This window comes from Panthera leo, chromosome A1, assembly GCF_018350215.1.
Source record: "Panthera leo isolate Ple1 chromosome A1, P.leo_Ple1_pat1.1, whole genome shotgun sequence".
NCBI lineage: Eukaryota > Metazoa > Chordata > Mammalia > Carnivora > Felidae > Panthera > Panthera leo.
In genome coordinates this window covers 67,295,406-67,321,581 of record NC_056679.1, presented here as the reverse complement: position 1 = coordinate 67,321,581, position 26,176 = coordinate 67,295,406, and the positions used below count along the sequence as shown (strand labels likewise).

The 26,176-nt window shown below is 39.2% G+C and overlaps 1 protein-coding gene across 3 annotated transcripts in view; it reads left to right on the top strand.

Annotated features, from left to right (window-relative positions):
- Nucleotides 1-26,176, top strand: part of UGGT2 (UDP-glucose glycoprotein glucosyltransferase 2) — a 190,104-nt gene that overhangs the window by 8,135 nt on the left and 155,793 nt on the right. For all 3 annotated transcript variants that reach the window (XM_042929338.1, XM_042929327.1, XM_042929345.1), the window contains exons 2-4: nucleotides 6,333-6,415; nucleotides 14,561-14,691; nucleotides 15,155-15,267. In XM_042929338.1, coding sequence (XP_042785272.1) covers nucleotides 6,333-6,415; nucleotides 14,561-14,691; nucleotides 15,155-15,267 — 327 coding nt within the window. The remainder of the gene's footprint in view (nucleotides 1-6,332; nucleotides 6,416-14,560; nucleotides 14,692-15,154; nucleotides 15,268-26,176) is intronic.

Sequence of the window (26,176 nt, the reverse complement as noted above, 5' to 3'; positions counted from 1 at the left end):
CTTAACCTACTGAGCCATCCAGGTGCTCCTTTTTGGGGAGTTTGTTTGTTTTGTTTTTTATTACTCAATCTCTGTGGTAGTAATTGGTTCAGATTTTCTATTTGTGAGTCAGTCTTGATAGCTTATTGTTTCCAGGAGTTTATTTCTTTTAGGTGGTCTGATTTGTTGGTACATAATTGTTCATATTATCTTGTAATCCATTGTATTTTATGATATCAGATGTAATAAAATAGTTGTATTGAATAAAATATTCGAGCCTAATGTGTGTCCTCTTCCTCTGTTTCTTCCCCTGTTTCTCCCAGTTTGCATCCATCTGATCCCATTCTCTGTTCCAGATCTGCAGTCTAACTTCTTCCAATCTTGGATTTGTAGTTACATTGTCCTCATTTGTATTTGCCTTGAGTCTCTTAGAGCTGGAACTTTTGTAGGATGCTACTTCAGGTTCTTCATAATCTGACCTCCATCTATGTACCAACTGCATCACTTGTAGTGGAGAATTGCAGTTCCTAAAAAGTTTACATCCTAACTCCTGGAACCTATGAATGTTACCTTACTTGGGTAAAGGATCTTCGCAGATGTAATTAGTAAGGGTCTTGAGACCAGATCATTGTGGACTATCTGGATGGCTGCTACATCCAATGTCCTTATAAGAGACAGAAGAGGAGAAGGCTATGTGAACAGAGGCAGAGATTGGATTGATGTAACCACAAGCCAAGGAACACTTGCAGCCCCCAGAAGCTTGAAGAGGCCACACCAGTACCTTGATTTTGGACTTCTGGCCTCCAGAACTGTGAGACCATAAGTTTCTGTTCCTTTAGGTTGCCAGGTTTTTGGTAATTTGTTACAGCTGCCCTAGGAAACCAATACAGACTTGATAAAGTGGAGTGCTGCTGTAAGAAATAGCTAAAAATGTAGAAGTAGCTGGTAAGTCCAGCAAAAGCTAGAAGGATTTTGAGAAATGTGGTTAAAAAACAAAAGCCTACATGCCTTGAGGAGACTGTTGGCAGAAATAGGGACATTAAAGGTGATTCTGCTAAGGACTTAGAGGAAAGCAGGGAGCATGGTCATTAATAAAGCTTCTGTCATAGAGAATACTTATGTCTTCGTGAGTAGAATGTTGGTAGAAATAAGAACATTAAAGGCTCTTTTGGTAAGAGTACAGAAGGAAATGAGTGACCTGTTATTGGAAACAAAGATGATCCTTGTTTTATAGGGGCAGAAATGGGGCTGAATTGGATTCTACAGTTGTGTGGAAAACAGAACTTGCAATCAGTGAACTTGAATAGCTAACTAAGGAGATTGCCAAGCAAAGCATTAAAGGTATCCCCTGGTTTTGCCTTGTTTATAGTAAAATGCAAGAGGACGGAGAGAAACTGAAGAAGGAGCTGTTCAGAAAAAAGGAAGCCACACTTGATAATCTGGGAGTTTCTCCTGCTACCCAGATGGCAAAGACTGTTAAAATGAGGAAACCCAGTGTTGGGGATGCATGCTTCAGAAAGAAGACCAACTTTGTGGCTGGTCAGTCTTTTTCTGTATAGGTTAGGCTTGTGACTCATGGGTCTATTCCACCGTCTCAGTAGAAGCCAGGAATGGAGGGGTAGATTCGTCCAGGATGGATCTGAAGAAGGTTTTTCTGGCATGATGCTGGTGAGATCTACAAAAGACCCAAAGGATTTTGATTACGTTGTATCAGCAAAAATGTTGCCAAAAGAGACAGAGACGGGATGAAATGAGAGAAGGCTGTCAGACTTTCGAAATTCCATAGGCAGGAAATTGGCCGATAAACTGCTTGGCTGCAAACACGCAAACATTTGTCCTTCAAGAGAAGGGAGTAATGACCCTGAGGGCAGAGCCGTGGCATGCAGCAGAGAGTGGAGCAGCACGCCGCTGAGGGTTCTGCTCACCACTTGAAACCTAACACAATTTGTCCTGCTGTATTTTGAACTTGTTTGGGACTGGTAACTCCTTCATTCTTTGTAATTTCTACCTTTTGGAATTGGAATATCTGTCTTTGGAATTTGGAATGCGTATCGATACTGCATTTTGGAAGCAGACAGCTTGTTTTCTAGTTCACGGGTCCACATACGGAGAAGAATTTTGCCTCAGGATGGAGCGTACCCAGTGTCTCACGCCTACCTCGTCTAAATGATTTACATGATGAGATTTGAGACTTCTGGTGGTATTTACATGGGCTTTTGGTTTAGAGATGATGCCCTAATGGGTTGAGATTACAGTGGGGGATGTTGGGATAGAACATATGCATTTTGCATGTGGGACAGATGTGGATTCTGCGGAGCCCAGGGTGGACTTTAGTGGCGTGAATGGTGGCCTCCAAAAGACAGGTCTAGATCCTGACCTGTGGGACCTGTTGTGTTAACCCTGACACCAAGAATTTAGACTTTTTTTTCTCCAGAACTGTGAGAATAAATTTCTTTCTTTTTAAGCCACTATGTGGTAATTTGATATGGTTAACATAACACTCTACTATGGTCCTTTCTTCATTGATACCCTATTTGTGGACCTACCATATTACTTTCTCTTTGGCTGATTCTTTCACCTGATAAAACTGATGTCTTTCTAGTATGTTCTCCTAACATTTGGTCCATACTTCTGTAATAATCCTTATTGAAAGGTATGTATGCTGATCTCTGCTGTAAAATGTGAGCTGCAGGGGGTAAAAATCTATATTTTACCAAGGCACCGTGCACAAAAGTAGGTGCTCAACAAGTATTAGTAATAAGTATTAGCTCAGCAGAAGCAACGAGTATTTCTTATTCATACTTGTTTTCCCAAGGCTCAGTACATCAGGATCAGGTGCCCAATAATGTCGACGCAGTGGAAGGGACTTATATTAGGTAGTGTCTACTTCAAACCACCATCAGAATTACCTCTAGACTCTAGCTGTGTACCTGACCTATGGAAAACTGGTGTCCTGCCGGGGTAATCCAGCTAGGACGCTTAGTGTTACTTCATGCACTTACCTGTTCTGTTGTGAACAAATATAAATTGTCAGCAAGTCCTTTGTTCGGTAAACTGAACTCTTTCCCACTATAATTTTTATCTAGTGGTCTTGACTTTATACTTTTGAACCAAATCTCTCCTTTGTGACAGTGTAGCAGGCTGGCAGCCTATAGTTTCTTCAACCATTGCACTTCTTTTGTGTTTTCTAGACTCCATTATTCTACTCACATCTGGCTTTTAGTGTTTCTTTTAATAAAAATTGTAGGAAAATCAAAGAGGTTGAGGGGAATAAGTGTAGAATAGGAAGAATTGAGAACATTGGGTAGATTGAAGGAGCATGGGAGATAGAAACTTAAGAGAACTGTTAGCTCTCTGTTTGGGATGCCCCCTTTTTTTATATATATATATTTAAAGCATTCATGGGAATTTCTCCCTCCCCCTCCCCATCCTCCTGCCTCTGCCTCTCCTGCCTCTGCCTCTCCTGCCTCTGCCTCTCCTGCCTCTGCCTCTCCTGCCTCTGCCTCTCCTGCCTCTGCCTCTCCTGCCTCTGCCTCTCCTGCCTCTGCCTCTCCTGCCTCTGCCTCTCCTGCCTCTGCCTCTCCTGCCTCTGCCTCTCCTGCCTCTGCCTCTCCTGCCTCTGCCTCTCCTGCCTCTGCCTCTCCTGCCTCTGCCTCTCCTGCCTCTGCCTCTCCTGCCTCTGCCTCTCCTGCCTCTGCCTCTCCTGCCTCTGCCTCTCCTGCCTCTGCCTCTCCTGCCTCTGCCTCTCCTGCCTCTGCCTCTCTCTACACAGAATCTTTTAGTTCAGCCTAGAAATTTGAGTGCCTATTTTGAGCATGGTACTGTGTAGGAAGCAAAGATGACTATGTCCCCTACCTAATTTATAATTTAGTATTATTTGCTAGGGATGATTACAGGCTGATGAGGGTAAATTTTTATAACCTGTAACTTCCACATCTAAACTGCATTTATTCCACTGGTGTTGCTCTTGCCAAAAATATTTTTTGGAATTTTACTTATAACTGCTGTCAAGCTCTTTTGTACATATAAACATATTCTGTAGAAATCACTTTTTTTCTCTGTGGTAGAATTTTTTGGGAAACACTGTTATTTGGAGCTAGATGTATAAAACAAGTGAACAAATTGAAAATGCCAGTTTTTTCTTTTTTTTCTTTTTTTTTTTTTTTTTACTTTTTTCAACTTAAGGCGAGGAGGAGCTGATTTAGATAATCTCTCAAGGTTATTTCTCTCTCTAAACTTAATGATGAGTTCCTGGCAAATTGCCTCTGAAAGTAAATTCTAGAAGAGTTCCGTAAGTGCTGAGAGCAGTGGTATGTTGAGGGAATAAGGGTATTCGAAGACTTTCTCAAGGTCTTGGAAGGCTTATACTTCGATGTGTAAATTCCGGCATCGAGAAGTTTGCGGACCTACCATATTACTTTCTCTTTGGCTGATTCTTTCCCCTGATAAAACTGATGTCTGTGGCTGCACAGCCTCTGAACAGGTATGTAGATGTCTAGGCAGATCAGTTAGGTATTAGGTGGTGCTCCCTGCTTTGCTTAACGTTTTGTACCATTCCTGTCCTTTTCAGATCACACGTTCTGTTTATCCCATTATTTCCTCTGCTTTTAGCTTCTCTTTTTTTTTAATGCCATTGAGTTGGACACCGTTGCTAGCAAGAACCGCTTACCAATTGCTTTGAATTCTAGTGCTTGTCCTGTTTATGTGGATGAATTAATCAGTTTTTCTCTTTAGTAACCAAACTCACAAGAATTACTTTGCATGTGTCTTGAATGTCCTTGTACTTCCCATTCATGTTAAGCATTAAAGTTTACCAAGACTCGAGAGAAAGATAAGATGGGTGATAACAAATCTGTACTGTCTGTTTGGTGCCTGGTTCCTCTCTAGTTTAAACGGTTGAATCTACTTGCTTTGGGTGTCCTGTGCTTTGTTCTATACGGAACGGAATATCCTCTCACTTAATTCATCATTTCCAGAGGTTTTAAATGGCTTTGGTCATTTTTTATGACTTACATTCTGGGGAAAAATCGAAGTGTCTGGGATTCAAGGCCAAAGACCTAATTCGATACACTAACTTCCTATTCGTTTTTTCATTATGGTATTTTCTCTTCTAAATGATAAAAAGATTGTCTACATAAATAAGTAACAAAATAAAAATAATAGGTAATACTATTTTTTAAAGTTTGAGAGAGTGTGAGCAGAGGGAGAGGCAGAGAGAGAGGGAGAGAGCGAATCCCAAGCAGGTTCCATGCTGCCAGCATAGAGCCCAGCTCAAGACTAGATCTCACGAACCAGGAGATAATGATCTGAGCTGAAATTAAGAGTCAGATGCTTATCTGACTGAGCCACCCAGGCATCCCTAGATAATACTCTTTTTTTTCATTTTTCTTAGTTTATTTATTTGAGAGAGACAGAGTGCGAGCTGCGGAGGGGCAAAGAGAGAGGGGGACAAAGGATCCAAAACTGGCTCTGCACTGACCACAGAGTGCCCGATGCAGGGCTCGAACCCACAAACTGTGAGATCATGACCTGAGCCAAAGTCAGACACTTAACCTACTGAGCCACCCACGTGCCCCTAGACAGTATTTCTAAAAAGTGTTTATAGAACCAATTTTTATAGAACACCAGGTTGTGTGTGTGTGTGTGTGTGTGTGTGTGTGTGTGTGTGTGTTACTTTTATATAATACTCCATCACGGTTATATTATACTTCTCAGTAATTTGCAGTAACATGGATGGAGCTGGAGAGTATTATGCTAAGTGAAGTCAATCACAGAAAGACAAATACCCTATGATTTCACTCATGTGGAGTTGAAGAAAACAAACGAACATAGGAGGAACAAAAAGGAAAACCAAGAAACTGACTCTTAACTATAAAGAACAAACTCCTAGTTACCAGAGGGAAGGTGGCTAGGGGGATGGGTGAAGTAGGTGATGGGGATTAACAGTACACTCACTTCCCATGATGGGCACTGAGTAATGTATAGAATTGTTGAATCACTGTATGGTACACCTGAAAGTAATGTAACTATGTGTTGGAATTAAAATAAAAACAAAAAATTATACTTCTCAGTGGTATTTCACATGGAGAAACAAAATAAATCCATTTTTTACTTATAGCTAATGAGGAAAAGCCAAAAGTGATTTCTTGTGCAGTCTTTTCCAGTCATGAATATATGCTTGTCTGTTGAGAATGATATCTGTGTAAGAATCATCCATTTGTTCTCTTCATTAAAATGAAAGTCACTTTAATTTTTGGAGGTCTTTAACCATAAGTTATAATTTGGTTCTAAGGTATAGTTTCTCATTTCATTTCTCATTCCCATCTATTAACTGATTACTTTTATTTTAATAGTGAATTTATGGCAGAAGAAAGTAATGAAAAATTTTGGCAGTTTTTGGAAACTGTACAAGAATTAGCCATTTATAAGCAAACAGGTAGGTGATGTGCATATTATAACTTAAAGGTTTGGATTTATGTGCATACATTAGATATGTCTATTTTTAACATTAAGGGTGAAGTGTAAATGCTTAATTGTTAGTAAATCTGAATATTAAATTTGAAAAGATGTTTTCCTATATTCCAAGCATCCATTTCCAAAAAATAAAGGTCTTAACGCTTTATTTTAAGAAAATTCATATAATTGACAGTGTTTGCATATTGTTTTATAATCAAAGAGAAATAGAAATTGTTGAATTATGGCTTTCTTTTTACCTAGATTTATATGAAATAGTATTACTTTTGTATCTAGTAGTGTTGATTTTTTTTTTTTTTTTTGCCAAAATACTTGTAAGCTCTTAAAGAGATTTTTTAATACTTGCCTGTAACAAATCAGGTAATCTGTATGCTTTCATTTCACTATCTAGAAGATAGTTACTGATTCCTGCTTTTTAAATATGTACAAATATATATTACAAATGTGTACATACATCTATCTTTAGAATGGGCATGTGTTTATTAATGTATTCTTAGAGGTCAGTAGATTAAAGATAATGAAATTAGGTTTTAGCAGCACAGGTTAAAAGGTTAATTATTAATTATTATAAAGGAAAGCTGTTTTCCTGACTCTACAGAGAATGGAATAAATATTAATGTGGACCCCTCAAGAGCAAATTCTTTAGCCTGGTAGACATGGGGAGAACTTCTTACTATGGAGATTAAATAGTTTAGAGAAAATTTACTATGGTGATTAGTTTATGATTTTGTTCTGGAGTGTAAATGTAAGAGAAACAACAGTTTTGAATATTTTAAGTGTTCATTTATTGGACTCCTTTTGGCTCAAGTGGCCTTGAATTTCAGCAATTTGATGATTTCATGAGATAGGTTTAAAAAATAGAGCAGACATGCCTTTAGTGATACTTTAAACTGAAATCTTTTCAAACCAAGTAATTTGCTTTTTAAAAAAAACTTTTATTACTGAAAAGCTTCATTATTATCATTATTTGGGTCACAAGAGATACTGTGCACTGCTTTAGATACTGGGAATACAAAGATGAATAAATGTGATCTATGGTCCCTGGACCCCACAATATTGTGAAGGGGACAACAGAAGAATGTTAAGAGCTTCGCGGGATATGGACGACATGGAAGTGCATGAAAAAGGGCATGCAGTTATTATTTCAGAGAGAGCAGGGCAGCCTTTCTAGTGGTGAGTGTAGGAGTAGAGTCTGGAAGACAGGGACAGCCAGGTGGTAGGGAAGGGAAGAAAGCAGGAGAGAGGGTGGAATGCACAGAGGAATTTTGACCACTTAGAAGTCAACTTGCAAATCAATGGGAAACTGTCATTGATTGGCTTTGTATTTGCCCTGACAATTTTGGTTTTGGTATTTAAGGTAAAAATAGGCTAGATTAATATGTAAGATTCTGATAGTTTAAAAAAATCCACCAAATTTTGTGTCTCTCACCTAACCTCCTAAATGCAACTATCCCAAATCTTTGGTTCTCAGTATGTACCTTATAGCCTTATTCAGTGCCATTTTCCATTGGGGAAGCAATCTGGAAAATTATTTTTACAAATTTTGAACTCTTTAAGTTGCTTATATGTAGCCACATATTTTAGCTAAATGAAATGACATGCGTGGACAATCTGATGGCAGATGATTATTAACAAGTTGGAATATAAGTTTAGGAATATGTAAGCTCTGCTTCAAGCATATAATGTAGGAGGTGTGTATTTCAGGGTTGAACCTGAAAGAAATTCTACTAAATAAGAATTACTAACACTGAAGATATAATTCTGTTAAAATCATTTATAATGGCAAGAATAAAGTGCATAAGCTGCATCATTGCTGATGTTGTTAGGTGTAGGAGAGAATGGCGTATATGAGGAGTTAAATATGTCAACAACTGTCAGATTTACTGAATTTACTTCCAAGATATTATCCTAGAGGAAACATTTTAAATCCCCAGTTACTTGTAATTTTTTAGGTTGTTGAATCTCCATGAGACCCTGTAAATACTCTTTACTGAAGAATAATTCCGGTGATCTACTTGTCTAAAAAAGTTGTAAATGTTGAAGATTTAACATTTCGAATACAGGTGCTATTTCCATGCCATTTAGTGAGAACACGTTACATTATGTGTCAGCAAATTAAGACCTTTTTAAACATTGAATTGCCTGGTTTTGCAACCATTTTAGATGGTTTTGCTACAGAGTTCTATTTTTGTCAATGCTTCAAGATTCAAGTGGCATGATATTAGCTAACCTATGAGTTTTGTGTGGTGAGTTAGAAATGTCAACCAAGGTTTATCTAATTCCAGAGTCCCTATTTATTTTTACTTATGTGTTCCACGTAGAAGAAGCTCATTCTCAAAGTCCTTGAAGATTTCTGTGGTTTTTACATAAGTAAAGTTGCTTATGTATTTTAATGGAAAGATTTTCAGAAAATGTTATGACATTTCTAATTCAGTTACTTGTAACTGAGAACTGGGTTTGGATAGGAGGATGATTGCAGTTTGGATGTATCACATTTGAAATGCTTGTCGAATATCCAAGTGAAGATCTCCCATAAGGTGATAGATGACGGAGATTTAGGTGGTAAAAATCTAGGCTAAAGGGTAGGATTTGGGAGTTATCAACATGAAGAGAGCCACTGAAGTTACAGGGAGAAGGTATAGAAGGAGAAGAAAATAAATCCCAAGGGCAGAACCCTGAAGAACATCAATGTTTAAGAACCAACCAGAGGAAGAACTAGAGGATAGAGACTAGAAGTACCCGTAGAGGCAGGTGAAAACCTAGAAAGCACGTTGTCATGCAAGCCAGGAGAATATTGATAAGTGATGGATGTTATCAAATAGCATAGACAGATCAAATAATGTGAATATTAAGCTTTTAACAACAGAAAAATTATTGATGACTTAGTAGTTTCACTGGTATAATAACTATGGTAGGTTGAGGTATGAGTTGAGGTTCGAAGCAGAGATAAGTATTGTTAAGTCTTTCAAAATTGCGAAGCATGACAAGATGCTCAACATCCCACTCATCATCAGGGAAATACAAATCAAAACCACAGTGACATATCCCCTCACTCCAGTCAGAATGGCTAAAATTAACAACTTGGGAAGGGTGGGTATTGGCAAGGATACAGAGAAAGTGAACCCTCTTGCACTGTTGGTAGGGATGCGAACTGGAAAATGGAATGGAGATTCCTCAAAAAGTTAAAAACTGGGGCACCTGGGTGGCTCAGTCAGTTAAGTCTCTTCATCTCTCTGTAATCTAAGTCTGTCTCATCATCTCAGCTCAGGTCTTGATAATCAGGGTTGTGAGTTCAAGCCCCATGCTGGGCTCCATTCTGGATGTGAAGCCTACTGGGGGTGGGGGGAGATTAAAAATAGAACTACCTTGTGATCCTGTAACTGCACTACTAGGTGTTTACCCAAAGAATACAAAAATACTAATTTGAAGGGGCACATGCACCCCAATGTTTATAGCAACATTATCAACAATAGCCAAATTATGGAAAGAGCCCAAATGTCCATCAACTGACAAATGGATAAAGATGTGTGTGTGTGTGTGTGTGTGCGCGCGCGCGCACACACACACTGGAATATTAGCCATAAAAAAGAATGAAATCCTGTCCTTTTCAATGACCTGAATAGAGCTAGAGAGTATTATGCTAAATCAGTAAGTCAGAAAAGGACAAATACCATATGATTTCACTCATGTGGAATTTAAGAAAACAAACATAGGGGAAACAAAAAGGAAAACCAAGAAACAGACTCAACTACAGAGTTACCAGGGGGTAGGTGAGTGGAGGGATGGGTTAAATAGGTGATGGGGATTAAGAAATGCACTCGTGATGAACACCGGGTATTGTATATCTAAGTGTTCAATTGCTAAATTCTACCCCTGGGTGGGGGGGGCGGGGGGGGGGGGGGGGGGGGAGGTGGGGAAGATTGTGAAGCAAATAAGATGAATCAGTAGCAGCCTATGGAGGCTGCTGCTTTCTCCCCCGCAAAGGTGAGAGTAATTTATGTATATTAAATGCCAATAGGCAAAAATCAAGTAAAACATGAGGCTGGAAAAAGAGGAAGGATATTGAGAGGGCCAAGTTGTTATTAGCAGGTTGGTTGGTAAGTCTGGATTCAGTGATTTTAAAACTTCAGCTGAAGTAGTCCAACACCTCCATCTCACGATTGAGATGATGGTGCAAGTTAAGCCTAAATAACAGATGCTTACTTTCTATAAACCCCTGACCCCTACCTACATCCATCTCTACCTTAGAGACCTTGACAGTGACCAGTGACAAAACTTGATCTCAGTTGACAGGCACTACTGACGTTTGTTTCTGTTGACGATTTTCCCTGTTTTCATGAAGGACTGATCCCTGTTCGATTGATATAGTCTTAGTTATGTTATTATATTAACTTTGGCTATTTTTCTGTTGGCCCTGCAGCTGTTATGTCTTTTTTAAGATCATTTCTCTAATCTGTACTGCTTTTACTGTTGAAGGTGAGTCTTACTTGTGTTACTTTTTTATTCTTGAGGGAAGCTAACCATAACTTCCTGAGAAATCCCTTATAGTTTGTTAAAGAAGTAGGAATGAATGTGCACACCTATTCTAGAACTCTTTAAAAGTACTATATTGGGAAAGTATCATGGCCTAGAATGAAGAGACTTCCTCATTTTTTAAATACTCCAGAAATGTATTGAAGGCCTATTTTATGTGCCAGGAGCAGAAAGGTACAATTGAAAGCCTAGAAAAGATTCCTGCATTCGCAGCTTATACCTTAATGGAAGGACAGCATTATTAAGTTACAAATAATTTTTAATTACAGTTTTGAGAATTGACCTAGAGATTGTATGGCCCTGTCAGAGTGTATGACAGGATCTGGGCTGGGAGGTCAGAGAAAACTCTTTCCACAACAGTGGCATTTAAGCCAAGGTGTGCTAATAGGAGTTGGCTGAACATGCACTGCCTACCCTCCTGCATTTCAAACGGAAGGAACATCGTGTGAAGGCCCTGAGTGATTAGCCCCCTCTAGCTCTGGGCGTTGTGTCTTGGTCCCCCATAAGCAGTAGTGAGTTGGCTGGCAATCCTTTCTTCCCCTTACTGCCATCTGATTTTGTCCACCAGTATTCTTAGTCTTTATCTTTGTATTCTTAAGTATACATAAACTTCGACTACGTGCTCTGTTGGCTTCGGTGATATTCTTTCATTCCCAGATTATATTTGTGAGGAATCTCCAACCTTATGTTACTTTCCACTTAATTTCCCTTTTGTGGTAGTTTTGCTGGTTGTGTGCTTTTCTGTGTCACCGGAGCGTGCAGCGTTGACCTAGTCTTCTGTAAACCTCCACTCCTTCAGTTATTCTTGTTCTAGTTAAGTATATTCAGAGCTCACCCTCAAACTTGATGCTGCATTTCCTCCAATTATTTCTTGGTTATGTGAAGTTTGCTGCCTAGTTGATGCCTCATGAATAACTCCTAGGAATGATGACCTTGAGTTCTTCACATGCATGACTATGTACGTGTGTGTGCATTTTGTACTTCAGGTTTTTAACTTTAAGGTCCTATAGTTTTACTGGAAAGTGCTGCAGTGCTAACCATTCTGAGTCTTCATTCTTAGGTATATAGATTCATTGTTCCTCTTTAATTCTGGACAGTTTTCTTGAATTACGGGGTTTCGTATCGTCATTGTTGTTCGTTCTGTTCTATTCCCCTGATTCTCTGTTGGGGATATAATTATACATACTATAGGTCTCCTTGGCCTGACTTCTGTATCTGTCATTTACTCAGATCTTTTTTTCATTTTCTCCTCCTTTATTTCTGATTCATTGTCTATTTCCCCTGCATTTGGTATTTCTGTTTTTCCCAATTCTTTTTACTTTGGTGTTACCTCTAGTTTAGTCTGTATTTTATGGTATTCTTTCTCGTTCTTTCCTCCATTCTTTTCATATCCCCCTGTATTTTAGTTCTCTCACTCTTGAGCTTTTTACCCAGAGCTGTAAGGGGGTTGAGGTTTTCTTTTTATCTTACTTGCAAGCCAAAAACTTAGCTTCCCACAGTTTCAAGGATCAGACATGAGACATGAGACTTCTGGATCCGAGCCGAAAGACTTTATAACTGACCAAGGGAAATCTCCCCAGTCGTCCACAGCTTTCTCTTATCAGCCAGGACCCATCACAGTAATTCTTGAGACTTACTACTGGCCTTTCGAAAGGATCTGTGATTGGCACGATAGACCATATGAACTATTGAATCATAAGTTGGTTGTAATTCTGCATTACGTACTCCACCCTGTCCTCTGCTTGGCAAGCAAAAGTTCTAATGTGTTTCCGGCCTTCTGTCCGTACTGGTAACAGATTTCCTTCCTTTTTCACTCCATGTAGATATGCGTGTCTGTACCTATTGTCTGATGAAGGTCAGACCTTACCTCATCCAAGATAGGTCTTTGTACTTGTCATAGTGGGTTGGACTTGAAGCTGACAGAACCACTGGTAGGGAAGTCCCCTTGCATGGAAGAGAGTTAACCACTAAGACCTGATTAGGGGAAATTTTTGAATGTACTGCCCAGTTCTTGAACTGTAATCTCTTATTTTCTTTTCAATAATAGGCAAAGTAGAGGACCACTTGTTGCCTGATTGACCATACTATTTTGTCAGTATGTTCACTATCAATTAACAAGGACTTCTTCTAATCCTGTCAGTTTGACCCATGGAGCTGGGTCTTTTCTCCTCCAAAAATCCATGTTTCTGTCAGCAATCCATCTCTGATCTGTCACGTACTGTGAAGGATCTGAGATTTTACCATTTCCAAGCTAACAGATTAGTTTCATGGATACTGACAGAAGACCTGAAACCCTGGACGAGAGGCAAAGGGCTTTATTACTCAAAGAAAAAGCAGTACCCACCATGTCCACATTATTTGTGCTGGCTCCCTGAACCCCAGTTCCCATAGAGCAACATAGAAGTCAAGATGGCACCTGTACCATGAATGGGTTGAGTTAAGGAGAGGAACCAAGCAAGGGTTAAGAGCCCAGTGCCTTTGAGCAAGCAGTAAATACTGTGGCAGTCAGCAAACACCCAAATCTCCCTCACCACCCCCAGAGTTTCTCCATTCAGACAGTACCCTTTCCTCCTCCCCCAGGAGGGTGTCTGTAGTTGCACATTCCTTTTGTCCTCCCTTTTCACATCTGGGAACTGTGAGTGAAGATCTGGGTCTGCCCCAGCTCAGCTCTTTTAATGAAGTTTCCATCAATTGATAGCTTAATGCCAAGGAGTAAAGGAGAGAAGACATGACCAGGGAATGTCTAGGGGCCAGTTTATGGGTGTCTGCGCCAGTTGGCTCCTGAGCTGCTGTGCTGTTACCTTACCATCTCTGGCTGACACAGTGGCAACAATGCAGATGATAAGTACACCTCAGGTGGTGTAGAGAAAAGAAAAGGGCAAAAATATAGTTCTTTCCCTGGTTATTCCAAGAGTGTCACCAGGCCCTCTGTAGCTCTCAGCTTCTGTTCTCCTTGGCCCTCTCCATCAGAATAATCTGTCTCCCCTGGGGTGTCAGAGTTCTTAAATTCTAGGATTCATCCTCCTCTTTGGTGTCTTCAGGATCTTTGGAGATGGGTTTAGAGGAAACCAGCTTCAGGTTATTCTATACAAGAAGACCTTTCTCTTCTTTAAGGTCTGTTTCAAATTCTGTCTCCTAAAGTATTCTGGACATACTAATTGCATTTGGCTATGTGCACTAAATCTGAGTAGAATTTATTTATACATGTCATTTAAAATTTATTAACGATCATATTCTTCAATTTTTGCGTGCTGTTCATAGTCTCCTCTTAAATGATAAGTAGAGCCTGTATCTTTTCCTTGTTATTATAACTCCATAACCTTGGAGTGAATTGATCTGATATGCTGGCATCTTCCAAATAGATTGACAATATTATTTTTACCTGGACTTACATTGATTGTACCTCACTGGAAGATCCAAATGAAGTTAATAAAACAGATCTTGATTTTCCACTTTTCTCTAACCCCAGCCATAACCAAACTTAAGAAATGATTGTATATTAGTTTTACAATAGAGGTGTGCCAATGTATTGAAAATGAAATGACATCCTTTTATTTTGAATTTTTTTTTATAGAATCTGCTTATTCTTATTACAATTTAATCCTGAAGAAAGCTGGACAATTCTTAGACAATTTACATATCAATCTCCTAAAGTTTGCTTTCTCTATAAGGGCATACTCACCAACTATTCAGATGTTTCAACAGGTACGTAAAAATACCCAAACTATAATTGACAAAGAGGCATGCTGGTAGTATACATAAATCTATCTTAATGTGAGTATCTTTGGTTCCAAAGAATCTACAAACTTATAATACCTGGTTCCGTGGCCTATCATTGATTATATTATCATTGTTATTGATTGTAATTGAATATATTATATAATTTTATAGTTCTGTGGAATAAGGAGATTATGAGGACAAATCATTATTGACATGAACAGTAATGAAAGTTTTAATTTGGAATTTTTTCAATAACTTTGAAGCATGTATTTCCTACTATGAAGTTGATTTTGTTAAAGTATTTGATTCTGCGTGTAGATATTTTTTTACTTAGAGCAATAACTTGATAGTAGTTGATGAGTTATTTTAATCAAAGGAATGCATGAGTTTTAAAGATTATATTGTAATTATCAACTACTGTAGCTAAATATAATCTTTGAAATCTTAGATTGCAGCTGATGAGCCCCCGCCAGATGGTTGTGATGCATTTGTGGTTATCCATAAAAAACACACCTGTAAAATTAATGAGATTAAAAAGCTGCTGAAGAAGGCTACTTCAAGGTAAGTTAATAATAGCCTTTAGTGAAAGGTATGGTTTATAAAAAGAGATGAGGGTTAAAATAGAAATTTCTTATAATAAGCAATGTCTTCATTATTAAAAATTTGTATTAAAGCATGTACTCTGGATTGAAAAACTGAATGGGCTGGTAGTTAAGTCCTTTCAGTATTTTGTCTCAATTAGCTTTTGATTTTAGAATATAAATTATATCAAAATACCATAAAATACATGAAATATGTTTTATATAATCATAAAATGTTTTCTCAAACATGCAAAATTGTGTATTTATTTTGCTTCTCTTTATTTTTTAAGTTTATTTGTTTTGAGAGAGAGAGAGAGAGAGAGAGAGAGAGAGAGAGAGAGAATGAATCCCAATGTGGGGCTCGATCCCATGACCCTGGGATCATGACCTGATCCTAATTGAGTTGGAAGGAAGCCCAACCTACTAAGTCACCCAGGTGACCCTGGCCTCCATCTCTTTAAGCTGAATGTATAACCTGGGAATAAAAAATTAATAATACAACAATACAGAGTATAGAGTTGCATTGTTATAATGTATTATTCAAAACTTTATTTATTTTTTTACTTCTACATATTTAACACAAAAGGATATGGATAGTCAGAAGGAAATTATTAATTTATTTGTACCAGTGTGTGTTTTAGTGCCTGATTTATCTGTACTTTCAAAAGTATTAAAGTTGTTTCTCTAATTTTGAAAGAGCTATTTATATGTTAAACAGTAATATAGATATAGTAATTCATATCAGTACTTCCCTTAGTTGTTGGAAACCTTTTAAAATATTTGCTTATATTTTGTATTAATTTTAATGTACAGAAGGCTTTTTATTTTTATGTAGGCAAATTTTGTGTGTGTGGGTGTGTGTGTTTATAGTTTTTCCAAACATGCATGAGAGATGTTACTAAATTTTACAGTTGCTTTCCTAAAATTTTTCCTTTCATTTTACCTTAAACTTTTAATCCATTAATTTTAAACTTTTAATTCATGTAATTTATTATTATCAAAGGTAAGGAGCCGGATCTTTTTCCCTTCAGATGGCTAGTCAATTAAATATTCATTATATTTGTTATGCTCTATGACATAGCTACTCTGTATATTGCCTGTTTCTTATAGCAATGCCATGCTGTTTTAGTATTTGTTTTAAAATATATTCTGATACCTAATGATACAATTTCATTGCTACTTTATTTCCTCCAAATTTTTTATAGTTCTATGCATTTTTTGATGCTTTCAAATTAACACTAGAGTCCCTTTTCTCCTGCAAAAATTATCATTGGTAGGATTTTAATCAGAATTATGAGGGGTTCCTGGGTGGCTCAATCAGTTAAGCATCTGAATCTTGATTTCAGCTCAGGTCATGATCTCACAGTTCCTGGGACTGAGCCTCACATCAGGCTCCACACCGACAGCACGGAGCCTGCTTTGGATTCATTCTCTCTCTCTCTCTCTCTCTCTCTCTCTCTCTCTCTGCCTCTCCTCCACTCACACCCTCTCATTCTCTCTCTCTCTCAAAATAAATTAAAAAAAAAAAAATTGAATCTTTATTATACTGGGTCTCGCAACAGATGACATGGTATGTCTTCTATTCATACTGTCTTTTAAAATGTTAACGTTTTGTAGTAATCTGTGTTTTTTAAATCAGACATAGTGGGGTGCCTGGGTGACTCAGTCGGTTAAGCATCTGACTCTTGGTTTTGGCTCAGGTCATGATCTCACCATTTGTGGGATTGAGCCCCAAATGGGGCTCCATTGCTGACAGCGCGGAGTCCGCTTAGGATTCTCTCTCCCCCTCTCTCCCCCTCTCTCCCCCTCTCTCCCCCCTCTCCCCCCTCCCCTCCCCCTCCCCCTCCCCCCTCCCCCTCCCCCCCCTCCCCCCCTCCCCCCCCTCCCCTCCCCCCTCCCCTCCCCCCTCCCCTCCCCCCCCCTCCCCCCCCTCCCCTCCCCCCCCCCCCCCCCCCCCCCTCCCCTCCCCTCCCCCCCCTCCCCCCCTCCCCTCCCCTCCCCCCCCCTCCCCTCCCCCCCCCCCCCCCCCTCCCCTCTCCCCCTCCCCCTCCCCCTCCCCTCCCCCTCCCCTCCCCCCTCCCCTCCCCTCCCCCTCCCCCCCTCCCCCTCCCCCTCCCCCTCCCCCTCCCCTCCCCCTCCCCTCCCCCTCCCCTCCCCCTCCCCTCCCCCCTCCCCTCCCCCTCCCCTCCCCCTCCCCCCCCTCCCCCCCCCCCCCCCCCCCTCCCCCCCCCCCCTCCCCCTCCCCCCCCTCCCCTCCCCCTCCCCCTCCCCCCCTCCCCCTCCCCCTCCCCCTCCCCCTCTTGCATGCATGTTCTCTCAAAATAAATTTTTTTTAAATGTAAATTTTTTTAAATCTATTGAGATGAATACAAAGTTTTTCTCATTGGACATACTGTGTATTATAGTAATGTTAAAATATTATACTATCTTTGCATTTGTTAATGGTCTGAGATTATCTTAATTTCTCTTAAGATTGCTTATGTTTTCATTAAGATTCATGCTTCTTTTTTAATAGATGAGATTAGATTAGCTATTATTTAAATTATTAACGCCATCTTTTTATTTTTTGGAGAGAGCGAGCAGGAGAGAGGGGCAGTGGGAGAGAGAGAGAATCTTAAGCAGCAGGCTCCACATTCAGCACAGAGCCCAACACAGGGCTCAATTCCATGATCCTGGGATCATGACCTAAGCTAAAATCCAGAGTTAGGTGCTCAACCAACTGAGCCACTGAGGCTAATGCCACCTTTTTTTTTTTTTTTTAAATCATTCTAGCTTCATATAGTATATTAGACAACTTACCATGTTATTTTTGTAAATTCTGGTATTCTTTTACACATAAATATCATTGAAAATACGTATACCATAGAAATTACCAATTCCTTTCTAAAAATACAGCAACTTATTTCTCAAAGGAGTTTGATCCAGGTGTTTAGTACTCTTATGCAAGTTTTAGATCCCTTAGCTTCTGTGGAAAGTACCCTGTGCTGTGTTTTAGGGGTCCAGCACTGAATTTTGTTCTGTTTTTATTATTTAAGTATAGTTGATATACAACATTGTCTTTTAATTTCAGGTGCACCGCGTGGTAATTTAACAATTCTGTCCATCATGCAGTGCTCACCATGAGAAGTGTGGTTACCCTCTGTCACCACGCAGCGTTATTATAACATTATTGGCTATATTCCTTCTGCTGTACTTTTCATCTCCATGACTGACTTATTTTATAACTAGAAGTTTGAACCTCTTCATCCCCTTCACCTATTTTGCCCATCCCCCCTACTCTTCTCCTGTGGCCCCCAGTTTGTTCTGTGTATTTATCAATCTGTTTCTGGTTGGTTTTTTGTTTTTTTTTAGATTCCATATATAACTGAAATCATATGGTATTTGTCTTTTTCTTATTTCACTTAATACCCGCTAGGTCCATCTCTGTTGTCACAATGGCAGAATCTTCAATTCCTTTATAGCTTTATAACACTAACTGGGGAAATTGTCAGCCCTCATGCATTTTTTTTCTTTTCCTAGTGCATTTTTAAGCATAATTTTTGGTAACTTTCAACATTCTTAATTTTTGATGACTGACTTGATAATTTTCTTAAATAGTCAATATTTAAATATTAAATGTAAAGTTAAATTAAGATTAAGAAAAATATTAGCATCAAGCATTTGGGAGAGGCAGTCTGCAGTGGGCGTTCTGAGTCCTTGCATGTTCTTGGTCTGACCAGTAGAAAGTGGCTCTTTACTCGAGCCATTTCTCAGGGTTGTGTTTACAGCAGGCAACCTGGAGGAATGAAGTGATTTTTTTTCCTTTTGGAAAGAAGAGCAGGCTTCTTTACTGCTTGGTATAAAATAGTAGTTCACCAATTAGTGTCCCTCAGCTATAACATATACCCTCTATTTGTGTAGTGTCTATCCATTTAGGTCCATATTTCACAGGGGAGGGGCAGAGAGAGAGAGAGGGACACACAGAATCCAAAGCAGGCTCTAGGCTCTGAGCCATCAGCACAGAGCCCAATGCAGGGCTTGAACTCGTGAACCGTGAGATCATGACCTGAGTTGAAGTTGGATGTTTAACCAACTGAGCCACGCAAGCACCCCAGTTCTTGACCATTTTTGGAAGTAGGGTAGGAGGTTGACAGACTATGGCTTTCCGGGAAAGGAAGGGCAAGGTCCCCATGGTTTGGTGAAGACAAAAGCTCAACACTTTTTTTTTTTTTTTTTTTTTTTCCCTACTGCTCCTCTCTCTCCCTCTGCCATTTTGTACTCTGTGTTCCTGGCTTGGTGATAGCAGTTTTCTGATAACTTGCTGTAGCCCCTGCCACGACTCCTTGATATGTATTCCTCCAGGAAGAGGCACCCAAACTCAACTGATGGGGTTTCAAAGGTGTTCACAATGGGCAAGAGTTTAGAATGATCTCTAGACCAATTCAGTGAAGTTTTATTGTTTTAGCTTCCATGAGTGAATAGCAACTGGTACTGATATTGTATATGTTTATACGGTGAATGCTCATGAAGTCTCCAGGGAGATACTCATTCAGGGACTGCCACATGTACTGTCTGTTCCCAGGTGAATAAAACCTAGAATCCCAAGGGGAGAAAGTTGAACTACAATCCCAACTTGAATAACTGAGTGGCTGCTGGAATTCCCAGAGGCAGTTTCGAGTACAGCAGCGCCACCTACCTGACTCAGCCACCAAGTGTAACCCTTTTTCAAAAGCAGCTCTTAGTAAGAGCTCTTACTGAACCTGAAGACCTGACCCAGGGAAGTCTCATGACTCTGACATCTGATGTTTACATTTTGGCATAGGTCAAGTAGGATTCAGTGACTAATGAGATAGATGGACTCCACAAGTCTCTCTGGTCAGTTGAAAATGGTATATTCAAGAGCATAGTTGTCTTGCTCTTAGCATGATCTTAGATTTACATGAAAAAGTGGTAGCTGCCCTTGGGGACAAACCATGTGCCCCATTCCACTACCTCAAGTGAAGTTTCTTGGCTCAGTGGAGCTCTCAGTCCACAGTGGTTTTTCCTTAATGCCTGGACTAAGTTACTGGTCTGTTCAGCTAAGTTAAAGCTGGATGTATCTTTTTTTTTTTTTTAATATTTGAGAGAGACAGCATGTGAGCAGGGGAGGGGCAGAGAGAGATAGATAGAGACAAAGAATCTGAAGCAGGCTCCAGGCTCTGAGCTGTCAGCACAGAGCCTGATGTGGGGCTCGAACCCATGAACCGCAAGATCGTGACCTGAGCCGAAGTCGGACACTTAACCAACTGAGCCCCCCGCCAGGCGCTCCAAAACTGGTGATGTCGGCAGTCTGCTGCTGCTGTTCAGTCAGGCCCCAGCTATGTAACACCAACAGCAGATGTGTTCATTCAGTGGGCAGAGTTCAAGGCAGTCCTCTTACCTCTGACCCCTTGATGAAATTTGGTACACTTATACTGACTCTTGGGCTGTTGCCAGAGGCCTACCTGTCTGGTCTGCCAGTTGGGGGACTACCAACTGGCAAAGCATAGGCACCCCTCTTTGGGGCTGTATGCTGCGAGAATAAATCACAGCTTCCCATCTGCCAGTCTGAGTAGATACACACGGTGTTAGACCTATTCTTTTAGTCTGAGTCAAGTTAAGCTGCTTACCACTTAAAACATAACAGTGTACTAGCCAAAAAAAGGTAGAATGATTTTTTTCCCTACCTCCTGATCAAAGATCTGTGCTGTGGATCTGCCCTAGAATTTGACAGATGTTATATTAAAACGTGCTTATGTGTTTGAGAGAAGGTGACAGGAATCCTTGGCATCCTAGGTAAGTATGATTTTTCTCCTCCCTGTCCCCAACAGGGAAATAAAACTATTAAGGAGGTTTTTTGTCTCTTGTTTTTTTGAAATTGGGATGATAAAAATGCCACATAGGAAAGAACGGTGTGGCACCTGGGGGACTTGGTCAGTTCAGCATCTGACTCTTGGGTTTGGCTCAGGTCATGATCTCGTGGTTCGTGGGATCGAGCCCTGTCTCAGGTTCCACACTGATGACATGGAGCCTGTTTAGGATTCTCTTTCTCCTTCTCTCTCTGCCCCTCCCTCATCTCTCTCTCTCTCTCTCTCTCTCTCTCTCTCTCTCTCAAAAATTAACTTAGCATAGTTCCTGTTTTTAATTTTTTGTTTTTATGATTTAAAAATGGAAAAAATAAGCCAAGGGTTTAGCTCAAGGCATAAGAAAATAACATGAATGCAAAGGTAATAGAATTTTTCCTTTTCTGTTGTTACTAATCAGTCATTTCTTTAAAGAAAAACTAAAAATCTAACCCAGAAAACATGAAAGAAAATGAAAACTGAAGAAAATTTAGGGATGAGAAACATCTACAGAGGGGAAAAAGTATGTTACCGACATACTTTATATGTATGTGTATATACGTATGTATGTGTGTGTGTATGTGTATATGTGTGTGTATAGATAGAGATATAGATGTATGTATATGTATGTTATTTGCTTAAATAAGAAAACAACCACTGTGGATGAATATTGATAGTGTGTCCTGAACCAAGGATTATGTGCCTAAGATTCACAAAAAGAAAAGTGTGTTAACCTAATGCTATAAATAGCTTCTCTCAGGCTGTGGAATTGATTTGGCCCTACCTACAAGCTGATAAGCTTGCCTCTGGCTGTTTCATGGATTCTGACCAAAGACAGGAGGCTCTTCGACAGAAACAAAGAACTATTCATGGACACAACGGCCATGCATTAGCATATGGTTAGCACCAGTTCCCATGGCTCCACATATCCCCGGGGTGAAAATGGACCCACAAGAATACTACACAAGCGGTGGGTAGGTCGGTGGGTAGGTCGTAGCTGAAGGACACAGAGCTGGGGGAGCTTTATTGCTTATAACAAGCAGTAAGCAACCTGCTGTTTGTCCCAGAGTGAGATGCTAACATACCCCTCAAAGTTACTTGCTGCGAACCCTGAGAAATGGCCTGTTAGTCTTTCAGTCTTGACATAGCCAGAAGGACAGTCAAGGGCCCTGGCAGAGTGCCTCTCCCAACAATCCATCCCTTGGCCTGGCAAATTCTTGACCAAACTCATATTTTTATGAGCGATTCTGTTGTCTCTTAAAGTGTTTAGTTAAGGCTACTGTCAACAGGACTCCAAGTGGCAGGATGAGGTCCATCTGCAGGTTTAGCCTCAGCCATGCCCGCAGGGTTCCAGGTTCAGCCAACTCTGAATAAGTCCTAAGGGGCCTAGTATGTCCTCTTTTGGACAGATGGGATGTAGTCTAACGTCAGTCTTTCATCGCTTACAACCTGTACGAGGGAGTTTACATCTACCTGATCTTTGCTGGCACTGCACATATTCACTGGGGACGATAAAAGGGTCAAAAAAGCAATCCCCATCCCCAGTGGAAACCTGTGCCCACTTTTCCCAAATACATTAAACCTAAAAGTGGCACATGTCACTCCAGTTCCAAGATTGTTAAACTTGCACCTTGTAGCTGCGGCGTCAGTCTTCATACATGGCCTAAGCCAAGGCTTCTCCGGGCACAGAAGTGCAGGGAATTGCATAATTAATATTGCATGATTAATATTCAGATGAAATTTTTCCAGTCTTCATATTCATACATGAATTTGGGGTGGGGGGGATCTACAGTCGGGAGATCTTTGTCTCTGGAAAATCTGTTCCCTTCTAGTTTTTATTTTCAACCTAAAGATTTATCTACGAGCATTGTTTCATTAGCAGCCTTTCCAATTACTAACAATAGCAAATTATTTTAAAGAATTATCTTTCAGACTAATATTAAAATGTAAGGTATCCTGTATAAATTATGAAATGTACTTCTGTAGTACTGATTTGATAAAAATCAGTTTTTTACATGACAGTCCATTTGACTTAGTGCCATTTGAGTTCCAAGGTATCAGTGAAAATAAATGATGTTAATAATTTCATCTAGTTTGATTCCTTTTTAGTTTTTAAATGTGACGTGTGGGTTTAGTATTTTTTTGGTGTGTTTATTAATAGGATCCTACGAAAAATGGCAACTCATTCCGTTTTCTTGTTTTGTGTATTTATCTGTCTTCATCTGTTGTAGAAGAGATGTTGTGAATTCAGCTCTTCTTTGGATAAGATTTCGTTTCAGGTTTCAAATATCCAAACGTTGGGGCGCCTGGGTGGCTCAGTCGGTTAAGCGTCCGACTTCATCTCAGGTCACGATCTCGCAGTCCGTGAGTTCGAGCCCTGCGTGGGGCTCTGGGCTGATGGCTCAGAGCCTGGAGCCTGTTTCCGATTCTGTGTCTCCCTCTCTCTCTGCCCCTCCCCCGTTCATGCTCTGTCTCGCTCTGTCTCAAAAATAAACTTAAAAAAAAATTCAAATATCCAAACATTAACAGTAATATTTGTAAACTCCTATCTTATGTTAAATGCTAATAAATACAGATGAATGTGTAAAGCTTGAAAAGAAATTTATTAGAAGAATGCTGATGAGTGTGCATACATACTGTGAAAGTCCTCTGTAAACCAGTGTAAAGATGCTTGAACTCAGGTCATTTATACACCTGAAGTAAACCCCATTCCCCATACTAAAGTCCACAAATTTCACATGCTTTAAGCCAAATAATTGGTGGAAAGTTTTCATTCTGTTAGATTTATTGAGCACTTGAGTGATTTGGATTTAAAGAAAGTTAAGCTAATAACCAGGAACATAGTATTTTAGTCATTTTTTAAAATGTAAAAGTAAACTTATACTCATTGGTAAGCCTTATTCTGTAATAATTAAACAAAATAGAAATTTGAATTTCTCTATTAGAAGGTATAATTTATACATGTACAATTTTCCAGCCATACCAGAAAATTGAAACATTAATTATTTACCATAGTTTGTTGTAGAAAGTCTGTAAATTTCTTATCAGTATTTTAGAAATGTTTCTCTAACAGGCCATGGTTATCACTAGATGATTTTATTAATTTCTGTTTAGCTCAAATAAGTAATAGAATATTCTGTAATTTTTCATATTTAAAATTATACTTTTTAAAACTTTTTTCTAGTGTTTACTTTTGAGAGAGTGTGAGCAGGGGAGGGACACAGAGACAGAGTGTGAGCAGGGGAGGGACACAGAGAGACAGACAGACAGACAGAATCTGAAGCAGGCTCCAGGCTCCAAGCTGTCAGCACAGAGCCCGACACAGGGCTTGAACTCACAAAACCTGAGATTGTGACCTCAGCCAAAGTCGGATGCTTAACCAGTTGAGCCACCCAGGCACCCCTAGGATTATACTTCTTGATAAAAATATTCAATTTTCATTTTAAATTTTGATTGAGAATTTTCATTCTTACACTATGCAGGTTAATTACTGTGGGTGAATTAAAAAAATGTAAAGAAAATATGCCTACAAAATAACTTCCCTTACATACAAAACAATATAATAAACATATAATAAGATTGTAATATAAACATGCTGTAAAATTTTATAGTTATGTCAATAAGTGAAAAAGAATCCCATATGTATCTAGTGTATGAAACCTGAGGGAATCAATAGAAAATGACCTAACAATTCAGTATTTTCATCTAAATGTAGTATTTGTGTCTTTATTGCTTTGATGCATTTTATGTTTATTTACACTAAAAGGACATGTTCCCAACGTATTAAGTTTAAACATTGAAAATTAGAATAATGCGACATATACATACAGCAAATTATATGATTCTTATTTATTCCAGTTTTCTAGAACTCTCCATAATCAACAGTGCTCTTAAGTTCTTGTATGTCCTTTTGGAAATAATCAAGATTATATAATCATAACTACATAGATAAATACCCCCTACTTTCATCATTAATGGTGGTATAACGTCCAACACTTGGTTGGATGTTCTGTGGATCCTTGATGGTACTCTTGGTCGATAGTTTAAGTAAATGGAGGTTTGCTAGACGGAGAGAAAAATGATCATTTCTTGAGCATCACACATGTGCTTCATGCTCTGCTAGATGATTTGCAAGTCCTTTTGGTAAAGCTACCTAGGCGGTAGCAAGAATTCCTCCTCTTGAACAGATAAAGAAATAAGCCCAAGAGACATCGAATCACTGGTGCAGGGACACATAGCTAGTAAGTAGTTAAATTAGAACTTGAATCCAATTCTTTCTAATTTCAAAACCCACAGCCTTTTCACTAGCATGCTGTAGCTTTGTTATTCATACCCCCTTTCCCTCTCCCCTTTTCTTTGTATTTGTGTTTTAAAGGTAGTAAATGACTAAAAGGCTATAGAGATCTGAATTCATTAAATGTTACTTCTCAACACCTTTGTTATTCAGTATCTCTTTTTTCTTTCTACCTATATAATTGTTAAAAGATGTGGCTTTAGGATTCCTATTTATGGATAGGAGTTGAAATTTGGCTTTCTGTTTGAACTTGCTGTGGATATTTAACTTGTCTGAGCCTCAGAAACCTTTAAAGTATTAAGTAAATGATAGTAACTATCTACAGGAATTGTTGGGAAGATAGAATGTAATATGTACAAAAAATCTAGCATAGTGCCTGGAAAATTAAAAGATATCAAAGTCTGTTTATGATAGGGCTGGACTATAGTATTTCTCTGATTATCCTTGCGGGTTTAATGAGTTGTTACTGATATTAAGTACTGCTAATCTTTGATATAGTGCCTTTGTTTTTTAAATATTTGGAACCCATTTTCAGGAAACACGAGCTATGAAAAATTATATACTCTTCTAATTGAACAAAATATAAATTTTATTTCATTGAAAAATATATTGCCATTATATGTTGTTATTTAAAGATTGTGAACTTTCGTCATTAAAAATATTCGTAATACTCAGTTTCGGGTTAACCAGGTTTCTTTTCTGTCTTTAGTAGAAGCCACTTTCTATTGATTCCCTCTGATTTCATATATTAGATG